Source organism: Hemiscyllium ocellatum, chromosome 19 (genome assembly GCF_020745735.1).
Source record: "Hemiscyllium ocellatum isolate sHemOce1 chromosome 19, sHemOce1.pat.X.cur, whole genome shotgun sequence".
NCBI classification, from domain to species: Eukaryota; Metazoa; Chordata; class Chondrichthyes; order Orectolobiformes; family Hemiscylliidae; genus Hemiscyllium; species Hemiscyllium ocellatum.
This window is the reverse complement of record NC_083419.1, coordinates 12,637,046-12,657,214: the sequence shown is the minus strand read 5'-3', so window position 1 is coordinate 12,657,214 and position 20,169 is coordinate 12,637,046. Positions and strand designations below refer to the sequence as shown.

At 40.8% G+C, this 20,169-nt stretch overlaps 1 protein-coding gene across 3 annotated transcripts in view; it reads right to left on the bottom strand.

Annotated features, from left to right (window-relative positions):
- Positions 1–20,169, bottom strand: part of xpot (exportin, tRNA (nuclear export receptor for tRNAs)) — a 55,891-nt gene that overhangs the window by 24,166 nt on the left and 11,556 nt on the right. For all 3 annotated transcript variants that reach the window (XM_060839238.1, XM_060839239.1, XM_060839240.1), the window contains 9 exons: positions 17,512–17,696; positions 14,555–14,723; positions 11,957–12,193; positions 9,682–9,720; positions 9,533–9,595; positions 7,740–7,864; positions 5,308–5,452; positions 4,080–4,199; positions 2,628–2,722 (listed from right to left, as the gene is read on the bottom strand). In XM_060839238.1, coding sequence (XP_060695221.1) covers positions 2,628–2,722; positions 4,080–4,199; positions 5,308–5,452; positions 7,740–7,864; positions 9,533–9,595; positions 9,682–9,720; positions 11,957–12,193; positions 14,555–14,723; positions 17,512–17,696 — 1,178 coding nt within the window. The remainder of the gene's footprint in view (positions 1–2,627; positions 2,723–4,079; positions 4,200–5,307; positions 5,453–7,739; positions 7,865–9,532; positions 9,596–9,681; positions 9,721–11,956; positions 12,194–14,554; positions 14,724–17,511; positions 17,697–20,169) is intronic.

Sequence of the window (20,169 nt, the reverse complement as noted above, 5' to 3'; positions counted from 1 at the left end):
TATAAGCCTTTTTTTTTAAACCTTCTCTATCTGTGTTGCCACCTTCAGTGATCTGTGAACCTGCACATCAATACTCCTAAAGATTCTGCCATTCACTATATAATTTCCATCGATATTCAATCTTCCAAAATGCATTACCTCACATTTGTCCGGATTAAGCTCCGTCTGCCATTTTTCTGCTCATGCCTCCAACTGACCTATATCCTGTTGTATCCCCTGACAATTCTCACTCTCCACAACTCCACCAATCTTTGTATAGTCCACAGACTTTCTAATTAGACCAGTCACTTTTCCTCCAAAGCATTTATGTAGACCACAAAAGGCAGAGGTCTCAACATTGCTGTGAAACACTAGTCAACTCTTCATCCTTCCACAGCTACCCTGTCCCCCAGTACTAAGCCAGTCCCGTATCCAGATTCCCAGCTCACTCCGATAATATGTGACTTCACTTTTTGTACCAGTCTGCCTTGAAGGACTTTGTCTAAGGCTTTACTAAAGTCCATGTAGACATTAACAGCCATTTTTCCCCTCAATCATCTTAGTCACCTCCTCAAAAACCTCGATCAACTTAGTGAAGCACGACCTCCCATGCACAAAACCATGCTGTCTATCGCTAATAAAGTCCATTTGTTCCTAAATGCGTAGGGATCTTGCCTCAGCGAACCCTGATGCGAGGCTTGCAGGCCTGTAATTTTCTGGGTTATACCTGCTACCCTTGCTAAACAATGGGTTAACATTGACTATTTCCCAGTTCTCTGGGACCTCCCCTGTGGATACAAAGATGTCTGTCAATGCTCCAATTTGTTCTCTTGTCTCCCTCCATATTCTGGGATAGATCCCATCAGGATCCAGCGACTTATCTACCTTAATGCATCTTTTTTTTAAAAAAAAAAGGTATAAAACCTCTTACTTTTTAATAGCAACTTGGCTTAGAAATTCGACACTTCGAGATCATCCTCCACCAAATCCTTCTCTTTGGTGAATACTACCAAAGTGTTTGTTTAGGACCTCAACTCCCTCTTCTGGCTTCACACAGATTCCCTCATTTAGCCTCAAACAGGCCAATCCTGAAACCAGCTACCCTCTTGCTTTTAATATATGTATTTGGGATTCTCCTTAATCCTGTTGCTAACAACTTTTCATGACCCCCCTTTAGCCCTTCTCATTCTTGTTTAAATGCTTTCCAAGGGCTTCGTCTGCTCCCATTCTCCTCGACCTTATGTTTGCTTCCTGTTTCTTTTTGACCAACCTCAACACATCTCTGGTCATCCAAGGTTCAAGTAACTTGCCGTACCTATCCTTCATTTTTGCAGGAATGTGCTGCTCCTGAACTCTCATCAACTACTGTTTGAATTACATGCTCAACGTGGACTTCCCCGTAAATAGTTGCCTCCAATTAACACTCTCCAGTTCCTGCCGAATATTGCTGCAGTTCACCTTTCCCCAACTTAACCCCTTCACCCAGGACTGCTGTCATCCCTATCCATGAGTATCTTAAAACTCATGGTATTATGGTCACTACTCCCAAAATGTTCCCCCGCTGAAACTTCACTCACCTGGACGGGCTCATTTCCCAAAACCAGGTCCAGTGTAACCCCTTCCCTGGCTGGATTGTTTACATACTGTGTTAAGAAACCCTCCTGAACGGTCCTTACAAATACTGCCCCATCCAAGCCTCTAGTACAAATTGATTGTCAGTTAATAAAGGGGGAGTTAAAAATCACCCACCACAACAACCCTGCTGATTTTACACCTTTCCAATCTTGGTCGACAATCATCTTCTCTATCTTCCACTAGCTGTTGGGAGAACTGTACCCCCAGCATTGTCATTTCATCTTTCTATTCTACCCATACTGCCTCGCTGAACAAGTCCTCTGATGTAGTCATCTCTTCTGTAGTGTGAAAGTTCCATTCTTTGTGACCCCACCCCACACAAGAATCGCGCAACACAAATAGCACTTAGTGTTGGCAATGTAATCACATTATAGCCAACTCATGTTTTAAAGGTCTGTGTTTGAGAAACAGTGGGCCCTATTGTCAATTGCTTTACAGCCATTTCACATTGACAACATGCGTGTTATGGAAGAATGACCTGTATTCTCCCTCGGTACAGCTGAGAGATACTCTTTTACCAGTTAAAAAAACTCCCCCCTCACCCCTTTTACAGCATTTTCTACCTCAACTGAAACATTAAATGCTGGGACATTCAGCTGCCAGTCCTGTCCCTCTTTCAACCAAGTCTCCATAGTCACAATAATGTTATAGCTCCATGAGCTAACCAAAGCTCTGAGTTCATCTACCTTGCTTATTACACTTCTCACATTGAAACACATGCATTCCAGACCATCTCCCTGCCCGTGTGTGTTAGGACACACCACCACTACAACACAGGAACACAGAACTCTCCTCCCCCCACCCCATGGGCACGTACAGCCACAGCCAGTGATGGAGAGCACCTAGATTCCACCAGACTGCCCTTCATGGAACAACTCAGAACTCAATGCAGACTTTTACCCTTTAAAAATATTAATACCTCATGATAAAAGTACCTGCTATTAGGTATTACAAAGGATTTCCAATCAAAGTGAAAGCTGGAAGGAGTCTCATTGCTTATCGGGTTTACCCACCTTAAAGATTTAATGAATCTGGAGAGCAGGTACGCTGTCCTACTTCGCACCTTAGGGCTACTATTACGTAGTCCTCTATGATCTAAAAATGCCATCTGCAAAAGTATTCATAAAAACAATGTCGTAAGTTACAAAACAAAAGAATGATTAAAAAATCCAGATATGTTGCATTTTAGCTGATCCATTAATATAAACTTCACTTGCCTATTCTAATGAAAGTTAGAAGCACTGTCATGGGAACAGATATTTTTTATAGTGTTACGATACAACTCTGAAGCAGGTGGGACTTGAGTGTAGGCCTTCCAGACCAGAGATGGGAACAACTCCACTGCACCGCGAGAGCCCCTTTATTGCCTAATTGGGAATTGATCCTGGGGCACAACAGTCAAACTGCAAAATCCTAACCACTAGAGTAGCAGGGAAGCGCCCAGATTGGAATATACACATTAATAAACATCAAAAATAGCATTACTGAACGGACTAGGGCTTCTTCCTCGAGTAAAGTTTGAGACCTTAAAATGTGAAGAGATATGCCCCCAAAACTACCACCTTAAAACGTTCACAAAAAACTAAGAGCAGGAGCAGCAATAAAGCCAGCTGAGCTCCTCTGCCACTCTTTACAATCATGGCTAATTAGATTAGATTAGATTACTAACAGTGTGGAAACAGGCCCTTCGGCCCAACAAGTCCACACCGACCCGCAACCAACCCATACCCCTACATATACCCCTTACCTAACACTACGGGCAATTTAGCATGGCCAATTCACCTGACCCGCACATCTTTGGACTGTGGGAGGAAACCGGAGCACCCGAAGGAAACCCACGCAGACACAGGGAGAACGTGCAAACTCCACACAGTCAGTCGCCTGAGGCGGGAATTGAACCCAGGTCCCTGGCGCTGTGAGGCAGCAGTGCTAACCACTGTGCCACCGTGGCTTCAACTTCCCACTTGTTCGCTGTATTCCCCGATTTCATGGAAGGCCAAAAAATCTGACTATTCCAGCCTTGAATATATTTAAGAGAAAAATGGAGCAGCAACAAATCCTCTGGTATAGAGGATTTGGCACATTCACAAACCTCCGAGTGGAGTAATTCCTCATTCCAATCTTAAATAATTGTCCTTTTATTCAGAGACTGCGCCTCCGCATTTTAGACTCCCCAGCTCGCAACAATCTCTCAATGCCTACCCTACCAAGCCTCTCCAGAATCTTGTATATTTCAAAGAAGTGGTCTTGGATTCTTCTGACATCCAGAGAATATAAGCCCATTTCCTCAAACCATTCATTCCTATAAAACTAGACCCTAACATTTAGGAATAAATCAGTTTTTCAATATTCTCAGACCTCTCCACATATTAAAGCATTGGTACACTTTATATACAATGTGTCTAATAGGCCAATACACTTTTTGGCAATATTCAGGCCAGAGATTTGTGTTTGAAACAACTCACCAGAACAGTTGGAATGTGTTGTGGTTCTACAGTAAAAAACTTCTCATAGCGAACTACTATTTCGAAAAACTCCAAAGTAACCGATGTATGCTGGTACTGACTCACTCCAGATGTCACCAACTATAGGGACAGTAAAAACATGTTATATTTCAGAAATTAATAGAAACCATTCATTTATTTTGGTCCACACCTATAGTACTCCGGCCAGGAAGCAAAGATTTATAAATGGTATCTTTTCCACAACATGAATCTGTGAGTAATATCACACTCTAATGCTTGCAAACCACATTTTCAACAATGCATGACAACCACATGGTTTCCTTTTCCTTCAAGGAATCTACACCGCAGTAATGTGGGAGCCACGCACAGATCGACCACAAGCTGGTCAATGTCAAACTTTCAAAAAGCTATTTGATTTGCACTTCAAAGGGTAATGAATTACAGGATTCAGAAGACGACCAGTGTTGGATACAAGGGATACACGCGGCAAGTACTTTACACAGAGGGTGGTGGATGTCTGGTAGAGGCAGGCACGGTGGATTCATTTAAGATGCACAAGTAGGTGGGGAGGGATACAGACACTTAGGAATTGACTGACAGGTTTAGACAGTACAGGCTTAGAGGGCCGAAGGGCCTGTTCCTAGCTTAAATTTTTTGTTCTTTGGATGAAAGATATCTTTGTGGTTTCTGTTTTCATTTTAGTTTTATGGCCAAGTGCTCCCTACATTGAAGAATTGTCACCACTTCAGAACACTACAGAGCTTTATAAGCAATGAAGTACATCTGTCTTGCCATTAAATTGGGCAGCACTTTCAACAAACGTGCACAGGCATAATGGGCTAAACTGGCCTCTTTCTGTGCTGTAAGATTCTATTTTAAGTTGATGAATGATCAGTACATTGAATACTCTAAATCAGAATGGTTTCTTTTTAAATTTGGCAAACTGGTTCCTCTCATTATATGCACAACAGAGAAGCAAAGCTGGTTTCTAAAAAATCAATTCCCACCGAATTCATAAGTTGCTCTGTAATCTTAAACACATGCAATGGCATACACAAGATGTTTCATAACTTTTCTAGAAATAATTAATCCCCAGATGCCAATCCATGTAATAAAACAATCTTGGATAAAGTTCAGAATGCCCTTTTTAAACAGTAAGCTCCTGATCCATCCAGATGTTCAGTATTGGTAATTACGAGGTGAATTACAACTTTTCTAAATACTCAACTGTGTGCATCATCTCCTGCAAGACACTGGCTTTTGTACTGTCTCCAGAGAAATGTGCACCATGGGACACTGGGATTGCCTCTCCCAACATGAATAGCAGCCTCAGAGCCACTTCCACTTCCATGAACCTTGTGTTTTGCCAGTTCCTGTAAAAGGAGGAAAGAAAACAACTAAGTACACTAGGATGCAAAGGGAAAGCCCAAGTTATACTGTGGAGCATTACCCTTTCATGGTGAGATGTTGGCATTTACTGCACATGCCTAATTCCCCTCAAGAAAACTGCTGGTCAGCCACCTTTTTCAATCACTGCAGTCTACAAACTTTCTGCAAAAGAGTCACACCTCCGATCCTGTTATTTCACCACAAATAATATTTATCAAACATATTTTTGCACAATTTTTCTAAGGAAGATCAGGTTTATGAAATAACTGCAGAGACCTAAATCAAATGGACTTGATATTAATAGGCTCAGGTAATACAACAAATACTGCATTGCACCCAAACACTCAGCATGTTTGTAGTCAGTGTGAACATGCTCACAGGTACATTATTCCTCCAATACTCATTAAGTTGCGCAATTTACTTTAGGGGAAAGGGTAGTCAGTGGTACAAGCAGGTGCAGTGGTGACAAAGATCATTAGCTACCAAAAATAATGCAACGATGGGTAGCAATAGAGACAGATTCCCTATTGTCTGGTGCGTGCTTCAGCAAGCGAATGTGCAAAGTGGTATTAACTGGCGTGTAAACATTTGCAAAACGCAAGGACAGAAGCAACTGAAAGAAGGTGTCTGTGGGCAGAGGTGGTGAATGAAGTTGACGTTTTGATGTTCCTTTAACTCTGAAGCTTGAAATAAAATCAGCATTGTGGATCATAACAAAAGATGATACAAAACAGTTACACTATCCCTCCGACCAGGCTGCCAGAGAACTGACAGCCCCATCACATCTCCTCTGCGTAGAGAGAGAGATGTGGACATGGAATCCTTGTCCTGCACACATTTGGCAGAGGCCTCCAGACCAGAATCACAAGCCTACAAACATACCATGCCTGAGGTTCTATCCATGGGTAGTTCCAGGCTTAGTAGAGTAGTAATGACTATTGTCTTATTTCCTTAACAACAGTCCAGCCAAATCCAAATTCAGGAGGAGAATAAGCCCAGTAATTGAGAGTTTCACAAAAGAAATGTATTCCAAGTGAGGAAGCCTCTAATCCTTTACCAACATGCTACTACAGTTTAACAATATATCCTGCATCATGGCATTCCAAGAACAAGCTTTGCATACCAGTACACCAGGTAGAGATTGAGGATGACCTTGCATAAAGCATGGCTGATTTCCTTAAAAGGATGTGCATACATCAAGATAGAATAAAGACTTGCATTTATATCGCATCTTTCACAACCTCAAAGTCCCAAAGCTCTTTATAGTCAATGAGTGCTTTTAAAGTTGTTGAAATGTAGGAAATTCAGTAGCCAGATCATACAGAGCAAGGTCCCACAAACATCAGAAACAGGTCAAATTTACAAGTGATTAAAACGTGGATTAGTGCGATCTCAGTGGTCCACTTTCAAACCGGCCACAGTCAAAGAGATATAATGATTACAAAGAGGATGGTTATTGTGGCTACCTACCCAAATTGTCTGTCTGTCTGTCTTGCTCCTGTCCATAGTTACGATGCTACCTTTCTATCATATGCACTGTTGAAGAGTGAAAAGTACAAATGTGATAGGCCCCTGTTTGTATTCATTCAAACTGGCATACACAATGCTCCGGCACTCAAGAAAAATTAGAAATACACAAATTTTCTGAGCTGCAAACAACCAGCAATTCTAGTTCTCACTTCAGTCAATTGAGGGAAATATTACTTTAACCAAACTTTGAGATTCTGGACTTCCAAATAGATTAAATTAAAAATGAGTAGTAACTGTTCCTAAATGTTTGGCGTTTATAAACGTTGGGATGGATTCATTATGTTTAAAATTGTCCATTCAAGTCAAAATCCTTTAACCTCCTCCAGCTTCTTTTTAAGAAGTTCTCCCAGCTTGGTTGGTTGGACCCAGTATTCGGTCTGCTGTCAAATTCTGTTTGACAACATTCCTGCATTGTGCTGTGGGGCATTTTGGTATGTTAAAGGCACTATATAAATGCAAGTTGTAGCTGCTTCATAAGCTTGTCCTCCTCTCCCCTGGTTTCACCATGTAACATGTTAATCTAGGACAACAGTTCTTGCCATTTTCAGTCTTCCTGCAGAGAAGCATCTAGCCTCCACTTGCCACGAATTCACTATCTGGCAAGTAAACCTGTAACTGGCTTTGTGCAAAGTTCCAAAAATTGATGCACAACTCCAAATGCTGGAGCACCGATACATCATACTGACTACACGTGACGCAGATCTGTTTCATACGACGACACACACGCTCAGCGATACTTACCCCAGCGTTGCATTGAAGACCCGTCGTACAGCAGCTAAAAGTAACTCAGGTGAAACTTGTGCCAGTCTGTCCAATAGCAACTTCAAATGCTTTCTATATTCAAGGAACATGGCTTCATCTTCACCCTAGTGAAATAATAAAAAGGAGCTGTTGGGTGCAAATCGGGGAAGGTGCTTTATTGTCGTCAAAGATTTGATTCAGAACCATTTCCAGTGAAACCTGAACGCACTTCTCTGGTTACATTAGCAACGTAAAGCTGATCAGCATCACGGAGGCTGGTTGGAAGATCAAAAGATTGAAAATGGATGTATAAGGGGCTATTCAACTGGAGCAAAAATATTTCAAATGGGTTACTATTCTCACATGCTGTGAACAATGGGTGTTCTAATGGATGATCATGTAACTGCTGCTTGTAGTCAAACTCCATCTGGTTCACAGACACCCTTAAATATGAAGGAAAACTGCCAGCCCTTCCCAGGTCCAGCCCACAAATGACTCCAGGCCCACAGTAATGTGGTTGACTCAGTGTTGGATGGTTATTCAGGTATAACTAATGTGCGTGGATATGGGATAAAAAGAATTCAGGAAAACTGCAGTAGATAATGATGCACATTGAAAGGGTTGGTGCAAACATGACCGGTTTTGAATGGACCCCTATGCTTAACACCTGAGACTCTTAACTATGCTCAAGGCATTTATTGCCCATACCAAATTGCCAGTTTTGCTTGTAATGCTCATGGCATATAAATAAAAAAAAGATAGTTACAGCATTTGTACTAAAATGTTCCTTTTCAACTGAATCAGTAATGAGATTTGAAGGCCATAATTATCACTCCTATTAAAATCAGGCAGCACTACTGCCTCACAGTGTCAGGGAGCCGAGTTCAACTCCATCCTCAGACGACCGTGTTGTGTGAAGTTTGCATATTTTGTGTCTGCGTGGGTTTCTTCTGGGTGTTCCGGTTTCCTCCCACAGTCTGAAGATGTGCAGGTTAGATGGATTGACCATGCTAACTTGTCCCATAGTGTCCAAGGATATTATGCAGGCTCAGTGGATTAGCCACAGGAAATGCAGGGATAGGGTACAGTGATGGGACCCTCAGAGGTTGGTGTGGACTTGATGGGCCAAATGGCCTGCTTCCACACTGCAGGGACAGTATGTAAAAACCTTGTAATACCCTGTATAGTGAACAAGTCCTCTCCTGCCTTAAGGTATGCTTCCCGACTGAGGTACAGTTCTAGAATCATCTCAGAAACATATCAAGGTGGCCATTATCCAAGTGCATAACTCAAGTTATGTGGAATCTCACAGCCATTCAGAATGCACACAAGTCAAAAGATCACTGATTTGTAAATCTAAGAAATAGCTGCTCACAGCTGTCTGAATTGCTGAGCATTTCCAGTTTTGTTTGACTGAGTACACAAACTTCATTTATTTGGTGGTGACCAATGTCAAGAAACATATCTGACTATTTCCCCTTCCATCATTATCTACATGTCTGGCTATGACCAGTAACACAGAACATAGACATGGTCAAACCTAGATTGGCTCCGGGTATAGAAGCATCAGTGACAAAACCTTAACCTGCAAACCATCACATATACACTGCAGTGTGCTTTTCACAGATATAGATTAAAGGAAAGTTTTTATTAGGATTTCTTAGCTAAAGCTAGTTTTGCTAGAAACATACAATTGCAGAATACAGGGAAACATGGCTTTTGCACTCAGCAAGGTAGGTGATTTCATGCAATACAAAATTCTTGATAACCCAATTTGAAGCGCACTGTCTTACCTCATTTTCAAAATTGAATTCTTCATCATAGGTTAATTTCTTTATAACCGCATGCATAATTGCCTACATCGAAAAAATGGACACAGGATGTAAATAACTAGAACTTGAGGTGTAACAATTTTCTTTTCATTTAAGCACATCAGGCTTACCTCAATATTAGCCTTTTGCTGTTCAGTCAGTGCAGGAAGCTGAAGAGATAATGAGTACAGGAGGTTATGAATTCAGATCTCCCACACTGCTTTAACAAAGCAATACGTATAGTCAATCTACATTACTAACGATAAGTTATTCTGCAGAAAGGGATAACATTAATCGTGTGCATAGGTCAACTTGCATAGTTTTCACTCTTATCTAGACTACCAACGAAAAGGGAAAATAAAAGCCTCATCAGTTGAGCATTCCCACTCACACCAGGTAAAACACAGGTGGTAACTTACACTCCCTCAGCTTAGAATCTAGCAGGCAATTTCCCTTTGTCTGTCTAAAAATAAAGAAATAACCCAAGAAAGAAACTCCTACTGTCATATATTTTAGTTTGAGATCCAGAATTTAACAGAATGCAGTAATCAAAGTGAAAGTATGCAGACATCATTCAAAAGTTAAACTGCACAGTTTATCACACAAGACTACAATATCAAGAACATGTGGCCACTTCACTGCTTCCTCGACAAGCATGGAGCATTGTTTAGCTCATGTAATATATGCCACACAACACGAGAGTCAATCATCATTTAATTGCCAAGTTGAACTTTATAACCACTGCCACTATACTCTTAGTAAAAGCTACAAGTATTCTAGTTACCTACTAAAGCAAATATAGAATCAGAGAAGCACAACAGCATTCAAAAATGCTTACCATGTTTAGTAGTGAGTTTAAGATGAGAAAAATTTCAGACTAACTCACTTGAAAACACAATGTGCGAACTCATTACTCAAGGATAGCAACATAATTTTAAAAAATCTATTCTGCATATTCAAAATTGTAGTTCTAATTAGGACTTTGACATACCAATCGGGTTACTGTATAATTGTTTCCCTGGATTCTTCAAGAAACAGGTCATTTCGGGCTCAACAATTCGGTACTGGTGACAATACTCGACATGAATCTCCTTTTTATTCACTTTTCTTTCACACACCTACCTAGTTTTCTCAAAACTATCCAAGTTATTACGACAGGATGTGGCTGAGATAAATAAATTCAACATTCTCATCACTCTGACAAAACAAGTGTCGTAATTTCCCTATTGGATCAATTATTAATAACTATCTTGCACTTTTGGCCCCTAGTTTGTTTTTTTTTATTAAAAACACAACTAGTTCTACACAAGATCCTACATTTAATGCTAACCAAATATTCACTCCATTTAAACACAATGGAAGTCAGATCCAAGATGATTCAATACACCGCAAATTCACTGTATGGAGGGATCTCTTGGCTCCCGAGGGTGAGTGAACGTGCTCCTAGTTTACCATGGTTAGTATCGGACGTAAGCGTTAAACTTATCTCTATTCTACTGGTACAGGGGTACTTAGCATTGGTCTTGATTATTTTTAAGTTACAGTAAGGAATTTCCCCACAATTGCCTAGTAATAATTATGACCAGATTTGAAATAATAGTGGATAGATTATAGTGTAAATTATCTAATTATACACAACTGTCAGATCAATTACCCTCTTATCAAAGTGGCTGTCTAATTGTAATGTTGAGTTTTGCGGCTCATTTCACTACAAAAATAATTATAACAACTTAATTAGCTTGTTTAAATCCCATCCATGGTCAGTACTATTATTTTACCCATAATTAACAGAGGAAGATTTTGAGAACATGCATTCATGGACGAGATAACTCAAGCCCCTATCTGCAAAGAAGGCTTTAAAGAACTAAATTCAGGTGAAGAATCTCAGATCAAGTCAGTAATAGTAACATGCATTCATATGACAATGTGAGATAATGCCAATTCAAATATATTCTATTATCTAAAAAAAATTCTACTATTATGCAGCTCAGCTGTAACATGGTTTCATTTCTTGGACCCCAACATCTATATCATCAGATTTCCGGTGGGTCGTTATTAAAGATCCTGAAGACTCAAGGAGCTGCCAACAAATTCAATCCACTCCAGCAAAGTTCTACGGTTTCAGAAAAGTACAATTACATAACACTGAGTTGCACAACCACTTCCTCCCAAGCAAGACCAACCTCAGTTAGCTGATTTTTAACAGAAAATAAACCAGTGTGCAATTCAAATTTGGGACAGGTGGAACGAGACAAAAAAAAATGCACAACTTGATGAAACAAAAGATAAATTAGGTGTCCACCCAGCTTTCTTCCCACTCCATGCAAAGGTTGCTTTAACCCAGACATATTTTTACTAAAACACCACAAAATCAGACGCCAGAAACCCTTTTGTCTTCCAACTTACTTGTTTAAGCATATGAAGGTAGTCATAGCAGAAACCGATTATATTTGAAGAAATATCATCATCTTCGTGCACAAGCAGCTTAAGCAGAAGAGGCACTTTTGCCTCCACTGCCTGAACTGTCATCTGGCTGTTCTTCACATCCCCTGCTTTTACAAGCTTACTCCAACTTGTTATCAAAGCCTGGCCCATCCCATTAACCAGCTTGGAAAATCTTGCCAGGAAGTCAACATCTTCCTCCTAGATAGGACAACAAGTTCATTAGTCTGATGCAATGCAAAAGAATGTTTACCTCTCTGCAGTCATTTTACTTCCTTGGTATGTGAGCATCACTAGCAAGGCCAGTTTTTAAACTCCCATTGCCAATAATTCTTTACGCATTAATATTAAAGGTGTGGGTAATGCTGGCATCGGTATAAGGTGTTGCCCATCCTTAATTGCCATCAAGCCGATGAGCTGCCTTCTTGGATTGGTGCAGTAGTAGTCTAGTCGTATTGCTAGAAAGGGAGCTCCAGCAATTTTGGCTGAGACACAGTAAAGTCAAAGTGCTAGCATTCCAAATAAGGCTTTAGTGTGGCTTGGAGGTGGGGCGGTGTTCCAAAGCTTCTCCAGCTCTTGCTCGGGAGGTCACAGGTTTGGAAGGTACTGTCGAAGGAACTTTGACAAGTTGCTGCAGCGCGTTGTATAGATGGCACGGATGGCTGCCACTGTGCAGGAATGATGAAGAACGCATCTTTAAAAGGTGGCGCGTGTAATGCCTTGTTACGCAGGACTTTGAATATATCAGTCACGCAAAAATAAAATTTTTGCCATTCCCCAACATACCCAAACAATGGCATTGTTTGCTTCATTGGTGCAACATCCCAGTCTTCCTGTACAAATGCTTGCTACAGGAAGTAGAAAACAATGATTTTAAACGCTCCTTGTGCCATACCTAATTAATTCTGACCCTGCACTTGACACAAGGATTGAATTCCCTCAACATATTTTATGCTATCTTTACATTAATCAGCTCGAAGCCTTAAACTTTATCTAATAGCCTTTGGCCCAGTGTTGATTCTGCACCACTTTCAACAGAACTGCTGTTTCAAAATTACAACTGAAAACCAGCGTAACTCCACCAAAGAAGTGATTCTAAGCTTCACTGATACCTATGCAGGCTGAGTGATTGAATAACTACATTAATAAATTTGTCTGCTGTGCCTGAAGGCAGGCCATTACTTATTACACGCTGATGCTTCATCAGGAGTCATTTACTAGATGGTTCAAAATTATCACCCTACAGACTAAAGGGCAGAGAGAAAAGATAGGTCAAGTCTACATCAGCTGAAATGAGAATCAAACCCATAGTATTAGCTAGTGTGTGTTTCAGAACAATGCCATCTTACCAACTTAACTAATATGCCTGAATAAATGCACCACTGAATGGGAAAACAAGAATGATTAGCTTATTTACCAAAAATTAAAAAATGAACTGCACCACAAAACTAGTAGGCAATTTAATCTATCTTCTCCATGGTGATTTTGGGCCATATTACTTTGACCACAATAGATTGGGGACCCTTTAAAACTAAATTATTATTTCAGGCAACCTGACATAATGATTGCTACCACAGTAACAAACCTTCTGCAATCATGAACAACATCCCAGTAAATTAGACAAAGGGAAGGTACAAGGAAGGTCACATGAATCACCGGGATCACAGAGGTCACGACGATCCACTGAAGTGACGTCACTGATTTATCTGGCACTATGTATCCTCTTATCAATGCAGTTTTGGGAAAGTAAGGTTGGTACTTAGAAAAGTGCTGTGAAGGCAGCTTCTTGTTTTCCAGTGGAAGTGTTTCGGAGCTTCACTGGATCGTCCACCCGAAGCAGTAAGCTTCTGTCAAGAAACTAAATCGATAGGGGGAAAACGGGCAGGAAAGTGGACATGAGGAATGTCAATCAACCTGTTGAATTGCATAGCAGATTGGAGGGGCCAAATGGCCTACTCCTGTTCCTATTTATGGTCTTACAAGGGCCACCAGATAAGGACTTCGCTCTAACCTGAGCAGTTGTGTAACATAAACCTACTTCTAGGGACTAGTAGTTATGTCAATCACTCATTCTAGCCAATGGACATGGAACAACTACACTTGATGTCTTGATAACTGTTCCCTACTTGCCCAACTTCACCTGAAGGCTAAATTATAAATTATTTCTAAGAGCAGTACTTATTTTTCCCAAACACAGCACTGATTAAGGGGTACACATGGCACCAGATAAGTTGGTGACATCACTTCAATAGATCATTGCAATGTTATCCTGATGATTCTCATGACCTTTATTGCATTCTGTCTTTATTAAAAAGACCATTTGCTTGTTTGTGAAATGCTGGTTACTGCAGGAGCAGTCATTCTATCAGGCTGTCTGTTACATAAGAAAAACCTGGAAAATTCAGTTTTAAGGGGACTCTCGTGTCCAACAGAAACAGCCAATCATATTTATTAGTCATAAGTAACACGCGAAACTCTCATCACAACTTTCAAACTATTAGAGAGGGAGCACAGCCAAATACAAAAAAGGAATACTTGCTGTAATTGTACTGTAGCACAGACCTGCTCAGTGTTGAAGAAGCCAGAAGCCAGCAGCACCTGACATAGCGATTCCACAAGTTTTGTCTTATCAACAGGATCCATGCCTTTATTTACTATTTCAAATAGACAGTCACAGGCTTCCTCACGGAGGACTTCCACTGACATGTGACTGAGCAACAAATTCACAAACCTAGAAAGAAAAACAAAGAAACAAATTGGTGGCTACATTCTTTAAAAGACTGAAATTCCTAAATGCAGAGAGCGAGAGAGAGAGAAAATGCTGGAGAAACTCTATGCCTGGCAGTATCTGCAGCAAGAGAAACAGAGTTAACATTCAGTCTGAAAAACTCTTCTTCAGAATGTTGCTCACTCCCGACGGGTCTAGTCCTACTCATGACAAAATCGGTTGTCAAAGCCTGACATCATCAGTAGGGACAGCACCTTCACACTTGCTGCTCTAGGCCAGATCTTTAGTCTGTTTAAAATCTGATTGAAGATTTGTAGCTCGGGTATCCGTTGTTGTGGTTCTGCTCGCCGAGCTGGAAGTTTTTGCTGCAAACGTTTCGTTCCCTGGCTAGGGAACATCAGTGCTGTTGGAGCCTCGTGTGAAGCGCTGCTTTGATGTTTCTTCCGGACATGGACCTGGACCCCACATACAAATCACTGCAGCTGAAACTGACACCCGGAAGCGGCAAGAACAAACCAATATAAATACCGGAAGAAACATCAAAGCAGCGCTTCACACGAGGCTCCAACAGCACTGATGATGTTCCCTAGCCAGGGAACGAAACGTTTGCAGCAAAAACTTCCAGCTCGGCGAGCAGAATCTTTAGTCTGTGTTCAATTGACCATATGGGGAATGAGAAGTACAGACCCACTGTTTCAATGGAAGCTCTCCACAACTGCTAGGCAAGGGAAATTAACTCAACATACCAGATGTTTTAGCTTACACAGGCTGCCTGATCTTTATTAATAAAATTTCCCTCACTCAGGGAGGGGGTAGACAATGTGCAGTTGTTCAATGCTTGCCTTTATTTTAAAGTAGAAATGCATTGCAATAAAAAGTTAGTCAACTACACAGACCAATAGAACACAAGATATTTTGATATAAGCCAGACACCGGACATTAAGGGGAACGTTATTGTATTTTGCAAAGGCTTAAGCAAAACAACAAAAAACTCATATTACAAACAATGAAAAAAAATCACTTGTCATACACCAGTGATGCCATGGACCTTTCCTTCCTATTTCCTGTAATTACTTTTAAAACAATAGTCATCATTTAAACTTCGGCACAAAGAGCAAATGTTTCGTCACTGCCAGTCACGTGGTTTTGGGACAATTCATGGGTTGACAGCAATAAGGTCATTTTGCCCTTGGCCTTCCTCTCCAGGGCACTATAAATAAAAATTTCATATCCAAAGTTAAATTTAACTTTCAAATCAAAATGTAAGTTTGACTCCGTTTGAACCTTCCAAATTTTTAGATAATTCTGCTACAGCATGTGGGCATAACTAGGTTCTCATTTATTGTCCAAGTCTAAATGCCCTTGAGAAGATAAACCTCCTTGATGAAGTGCTGTAGTTCTCTGGATATATAGGAACAGCCACAGTGCTGCTCAAGAAGGGAGTTCCATGAGTTTGACACAGTAACAATGAAGGAATGGTGACATAGGATGATGTGCAACTTGTAGGTGGTGGCTGTGTTCGCATGCATCTGCTGCCCCAGTCCAAAGAGCTTGGGCGAGTTGCTGCACTGTATTTTGTAAACCGTATATAATGCCGCCAATACAGTTGAAGGAGATGCAAGTTCAAGGTTGTTAATCAAGTAGATTATTTTGCCCTGGATGGTGTTCAAGGGTTTTGGAGCTGCACCCAATCAGGCAAGTGAACAGCTTTCAAGTACACACTCTTGAATTGTCCCTTGATAGAAGGCAAGAGATGAATTACTGATGCAGACAAGTATTACAGGCAATGAATGAGCCAGGAGCTAAACTAAATCATGGCTATCATGTCTTTTCCTTTCGTGTCATAAATCCAGCATCCTTCAATCCTGTGTCCATAGTGCAGAAGACAGAAGCAGAGAAGTGTGGAAGCAGGCCATTTGGTCCATCGAGTTCACAGTGACCCTCCAAAGAGCATTCCACCCAGAACCACCCAATCCTGAATTTCCTCTGGCTAATCCACCTAGACTGGACATCCCGAGGCAATTTAGCACGGCCAATCCTCCTAACTTGCACGTGTTTGGACTGTGGGAGGAAACCCAGAGACATGGGGAAATCGTGCAAATTTCACACAGACAGACAGTCGCCCTCAGGTTGGAAGCAAACCTGAGTCCCTGACATTGTGAGCCAGTGTGCCTCCTGGTAAGATTTGTAAACTAAAGTAATACACACTAGGTAAATTTTTGTGTTATAAATTAGTTATATTGTGTTCACTATCCTCGTAAAATAAAATTGTGCAAAGAGGCAGAGGAAAGAAGATTAGTGCTTCTAAATTTATTAAGCAGAATTTGAGAGCGTTAAGCTGCTTGACTAATAGGATCCATAGCCTTTCCAATTCTCAAAGCCCTTCAAAGTTTGTTTGTATGAAGACCAACCATACCTACATGGCCTGAGCTGACTGCTTGCTCAGAGACATTAAGTGAAAAAGCTTACATTTATATAGTGTATCTCATGACTGCGGTACCAGTTCAAAAGACTTCATACCAATGAAGTACTGATGAAGTTAAGCCACTGATATAACGTAGGAAATGCAGCAGCCAGTTAGTACACAACAAGCTCCTGAGTTAAAGACTCAGTTAACTGGAGTACTTTTGATCAATGCACCATTTTATTGAAGGAAACAATGCACACTAATGATGGGGTATCATATAAAGAATTCTAATGAGTCCTATTCATGTAAAGACAAAGCAGCTTTTCTTTCACAATGAGGGAAAAACAGTTTTGTCTGAAAACAAAACATTAAGAAAACACGTACCTGTCATTTGCTATCAGATTCAAGTCAATCCAGGATACAAAAGCTCCAACAACCTCAAGGCACTGACACGTTAGTTCAGAGTTGGTTTCCTGATAGGTGTGCAGGATCTGGTACCAGGATTCCACGAGATTTGGTATGCATTGTTCCCTCATTGCATCCTTGATTAAAGTATTTCGTCTACACTCCTGTAGTGACAGAAAATACTTTAATTCACCAAAGCATCCTTTTAACGAAGCAACGTTTTCCCTCAAAAACAGGATGCCCTAATTTTTAATGCAAGAAATGTAGGTTTCAAACTCAATTACAAACTAGATCAAGCATCTGTTCTCCAGAATAAAAATCCCAAATTTGACGCAGTGGTAGTTCCAACATAGCGACAGTCAGAGATCCTGATGAAGGGTTCTGCCCAAAATATTGACTCTCCCGCTCCTCTGATGCTGCTTGATCTGCTGTGCTTTGTCCAGCTCCACATTTTAGTGGCTCAGATCTTACAGCACTAAAGAGACCTTATGTCCATGGTTATCAAGTGTCAGTCTATTCTAATACCATTTCAAGCAATAGGCTTGTCACCTTGAATACTATGGCATTTCATGTGCTCATCTCAATAGTTCTTCGATGTCAAGGTTTCTCACCCCTTTCGAGAGTGTTCCAGATGTCCACCACCCTCAGTGAACAAAAACATGCCCTCAAACCCCTTCTAAACCTCCAGCTCTTTACCTCAAAACTGTTCTCCCTGGTTATTGACCCTCTAAGTGGAAAAGTTCCCATCTAACTAGCCCATTTAAGTCCCTCACCTTTGTAAACCTCAAGCAGGTTTCCCCCCTCAGCTTTCCCTGCTCTAAGGGAAGCTGCACCAGCTTATCTAGTCTCTTTATAGCTGCTTCACTTCAACTGAGGAACTGAATCTCCTCTGCACCCTTTGAGCATAATTACATCCTTCCTACAGTGTAGAAAGGAGAACAGCAAACAGTACTCCAGTTGTGACCTAACATTATATACATTTCCATCACAGCCTCCTTTTTCTGTATTCAATGCCTGACTAATAAAAGGTAAGTATGTAATAAAGCATTTTTAACCACCTCATCCACCTGCTCTGTTGCCTTCAAGAATCCAAGGATTATGCACACCAAGGTCCCCTTCTACTTCCTAGGATCATTACATCCAACATCTACGACCTTAACTGTTTACTCCTCCCAAAATGCATCACACTTCATTTTTCAGGATTAAAGTCCATTTGCAATTCTTCAGCCCAACTGACAGCTTGATCATGCTGACTATCCTTGATTTATCCATGTCTCTAAGTGGAGGTTAATTCTGTAATTGAGAATATTTTCCAGTAGTTTTCCTACAACTAGTGTTGGACTCACTGGCCTGTACTTTCTTGGTTTATCCTCGTCACTCTTGTTGAATAATGGAACCCATTAGTTGCCCTCTAGTCCTCTGGCACTATTCCCATGGCCAGTAAGATTTGAAAATTATTAAAGCCACTGCAATCTCTTCCCTTCCCTCACTCAGCAGTCTCGATGTATATATTAAAAAGAAAGGTATTGTTTTTAACAATCTTACTTTAATTTTTGGAAGTCATATTTCAAAAAATGTACAGAGAAGTATTGTAGATGAAGGGAAGCTCAGGTATGAGAAAAAAAATGTTGCATTCTCTAGAGTCCATAGCTACAGCAAGGTCAGCAGACCTTTAAGACCACACTTACAAAAAAAACATTTAAATCGAGGACTTTAGAAATTATACTAAGACACTATTCACATGATGCTGAACATAGGGGTAATGAACTCCGACAACTGCTGTACATCTCTAGGACTCTAACTGTTTCAGATTCAGTGGGAGATTTGACTTGGACTGCTGTAGGGCCCTCTTGTGGTACAGAGGTACTCCTAGACCTGAAGGCCTGGGTTCAAGTCTCATCTGTTCCAGGAAAGGAAAAATAAAGACTTAGACTGCAACTAAATTTGTTTGAAAGTAAAAACCTGTTGGGTTCAATGTTATTATATTTGCTCATGGATAAAGCAAGGGCGAGTTTTTTTTGACTTTGCACTCATCAGGACAGACACAAGAGCATCAAAACTTCAGAGGGAGCATCAATCTGCAGTGCATGAGAAAAATGATGATAGTCAAATGATTGACTATGATGGCAAGTCAATACTGATTGATCAAAATGCTGTCATCAAGAATGGACCAGGCAGCTCTCATCTTCTCCATGTATTCTGTTTCAATAAAAAGGTACAATGCCTGACATTATCATTTTACCTCAGAGCAGAGGATTGGTCCCTGAGTATCGCCAATTTCTAGTGAGCTTAAATGAACCACATTGCAAGCCCCAATTGATAAGTATTAAACTATCAGTTTAAAATTATCACACTCCACGAATACTGCCTTATCATGAAAACACATTTAGGATTACAGAGGCGACATGGTGGATCAGTGGTTAGCACTGTTGCTTCACAGCACCAGGAACCTGCGTTCAATTCTAGGCTCGGCTGACTGACTGTGTGGAGTTTGCACATTCGCCCTATATCTTTGTGGGTTTCCTCCGGGTGCTCCGGTTTCCTCCTACAATCCAAAGATGTGCAGATTAGGTGAATTGGCCAAGCTAAATTGCCCATAGTATTCAGGGATGTGGAGGTTAGGTGCATTATTCAGTG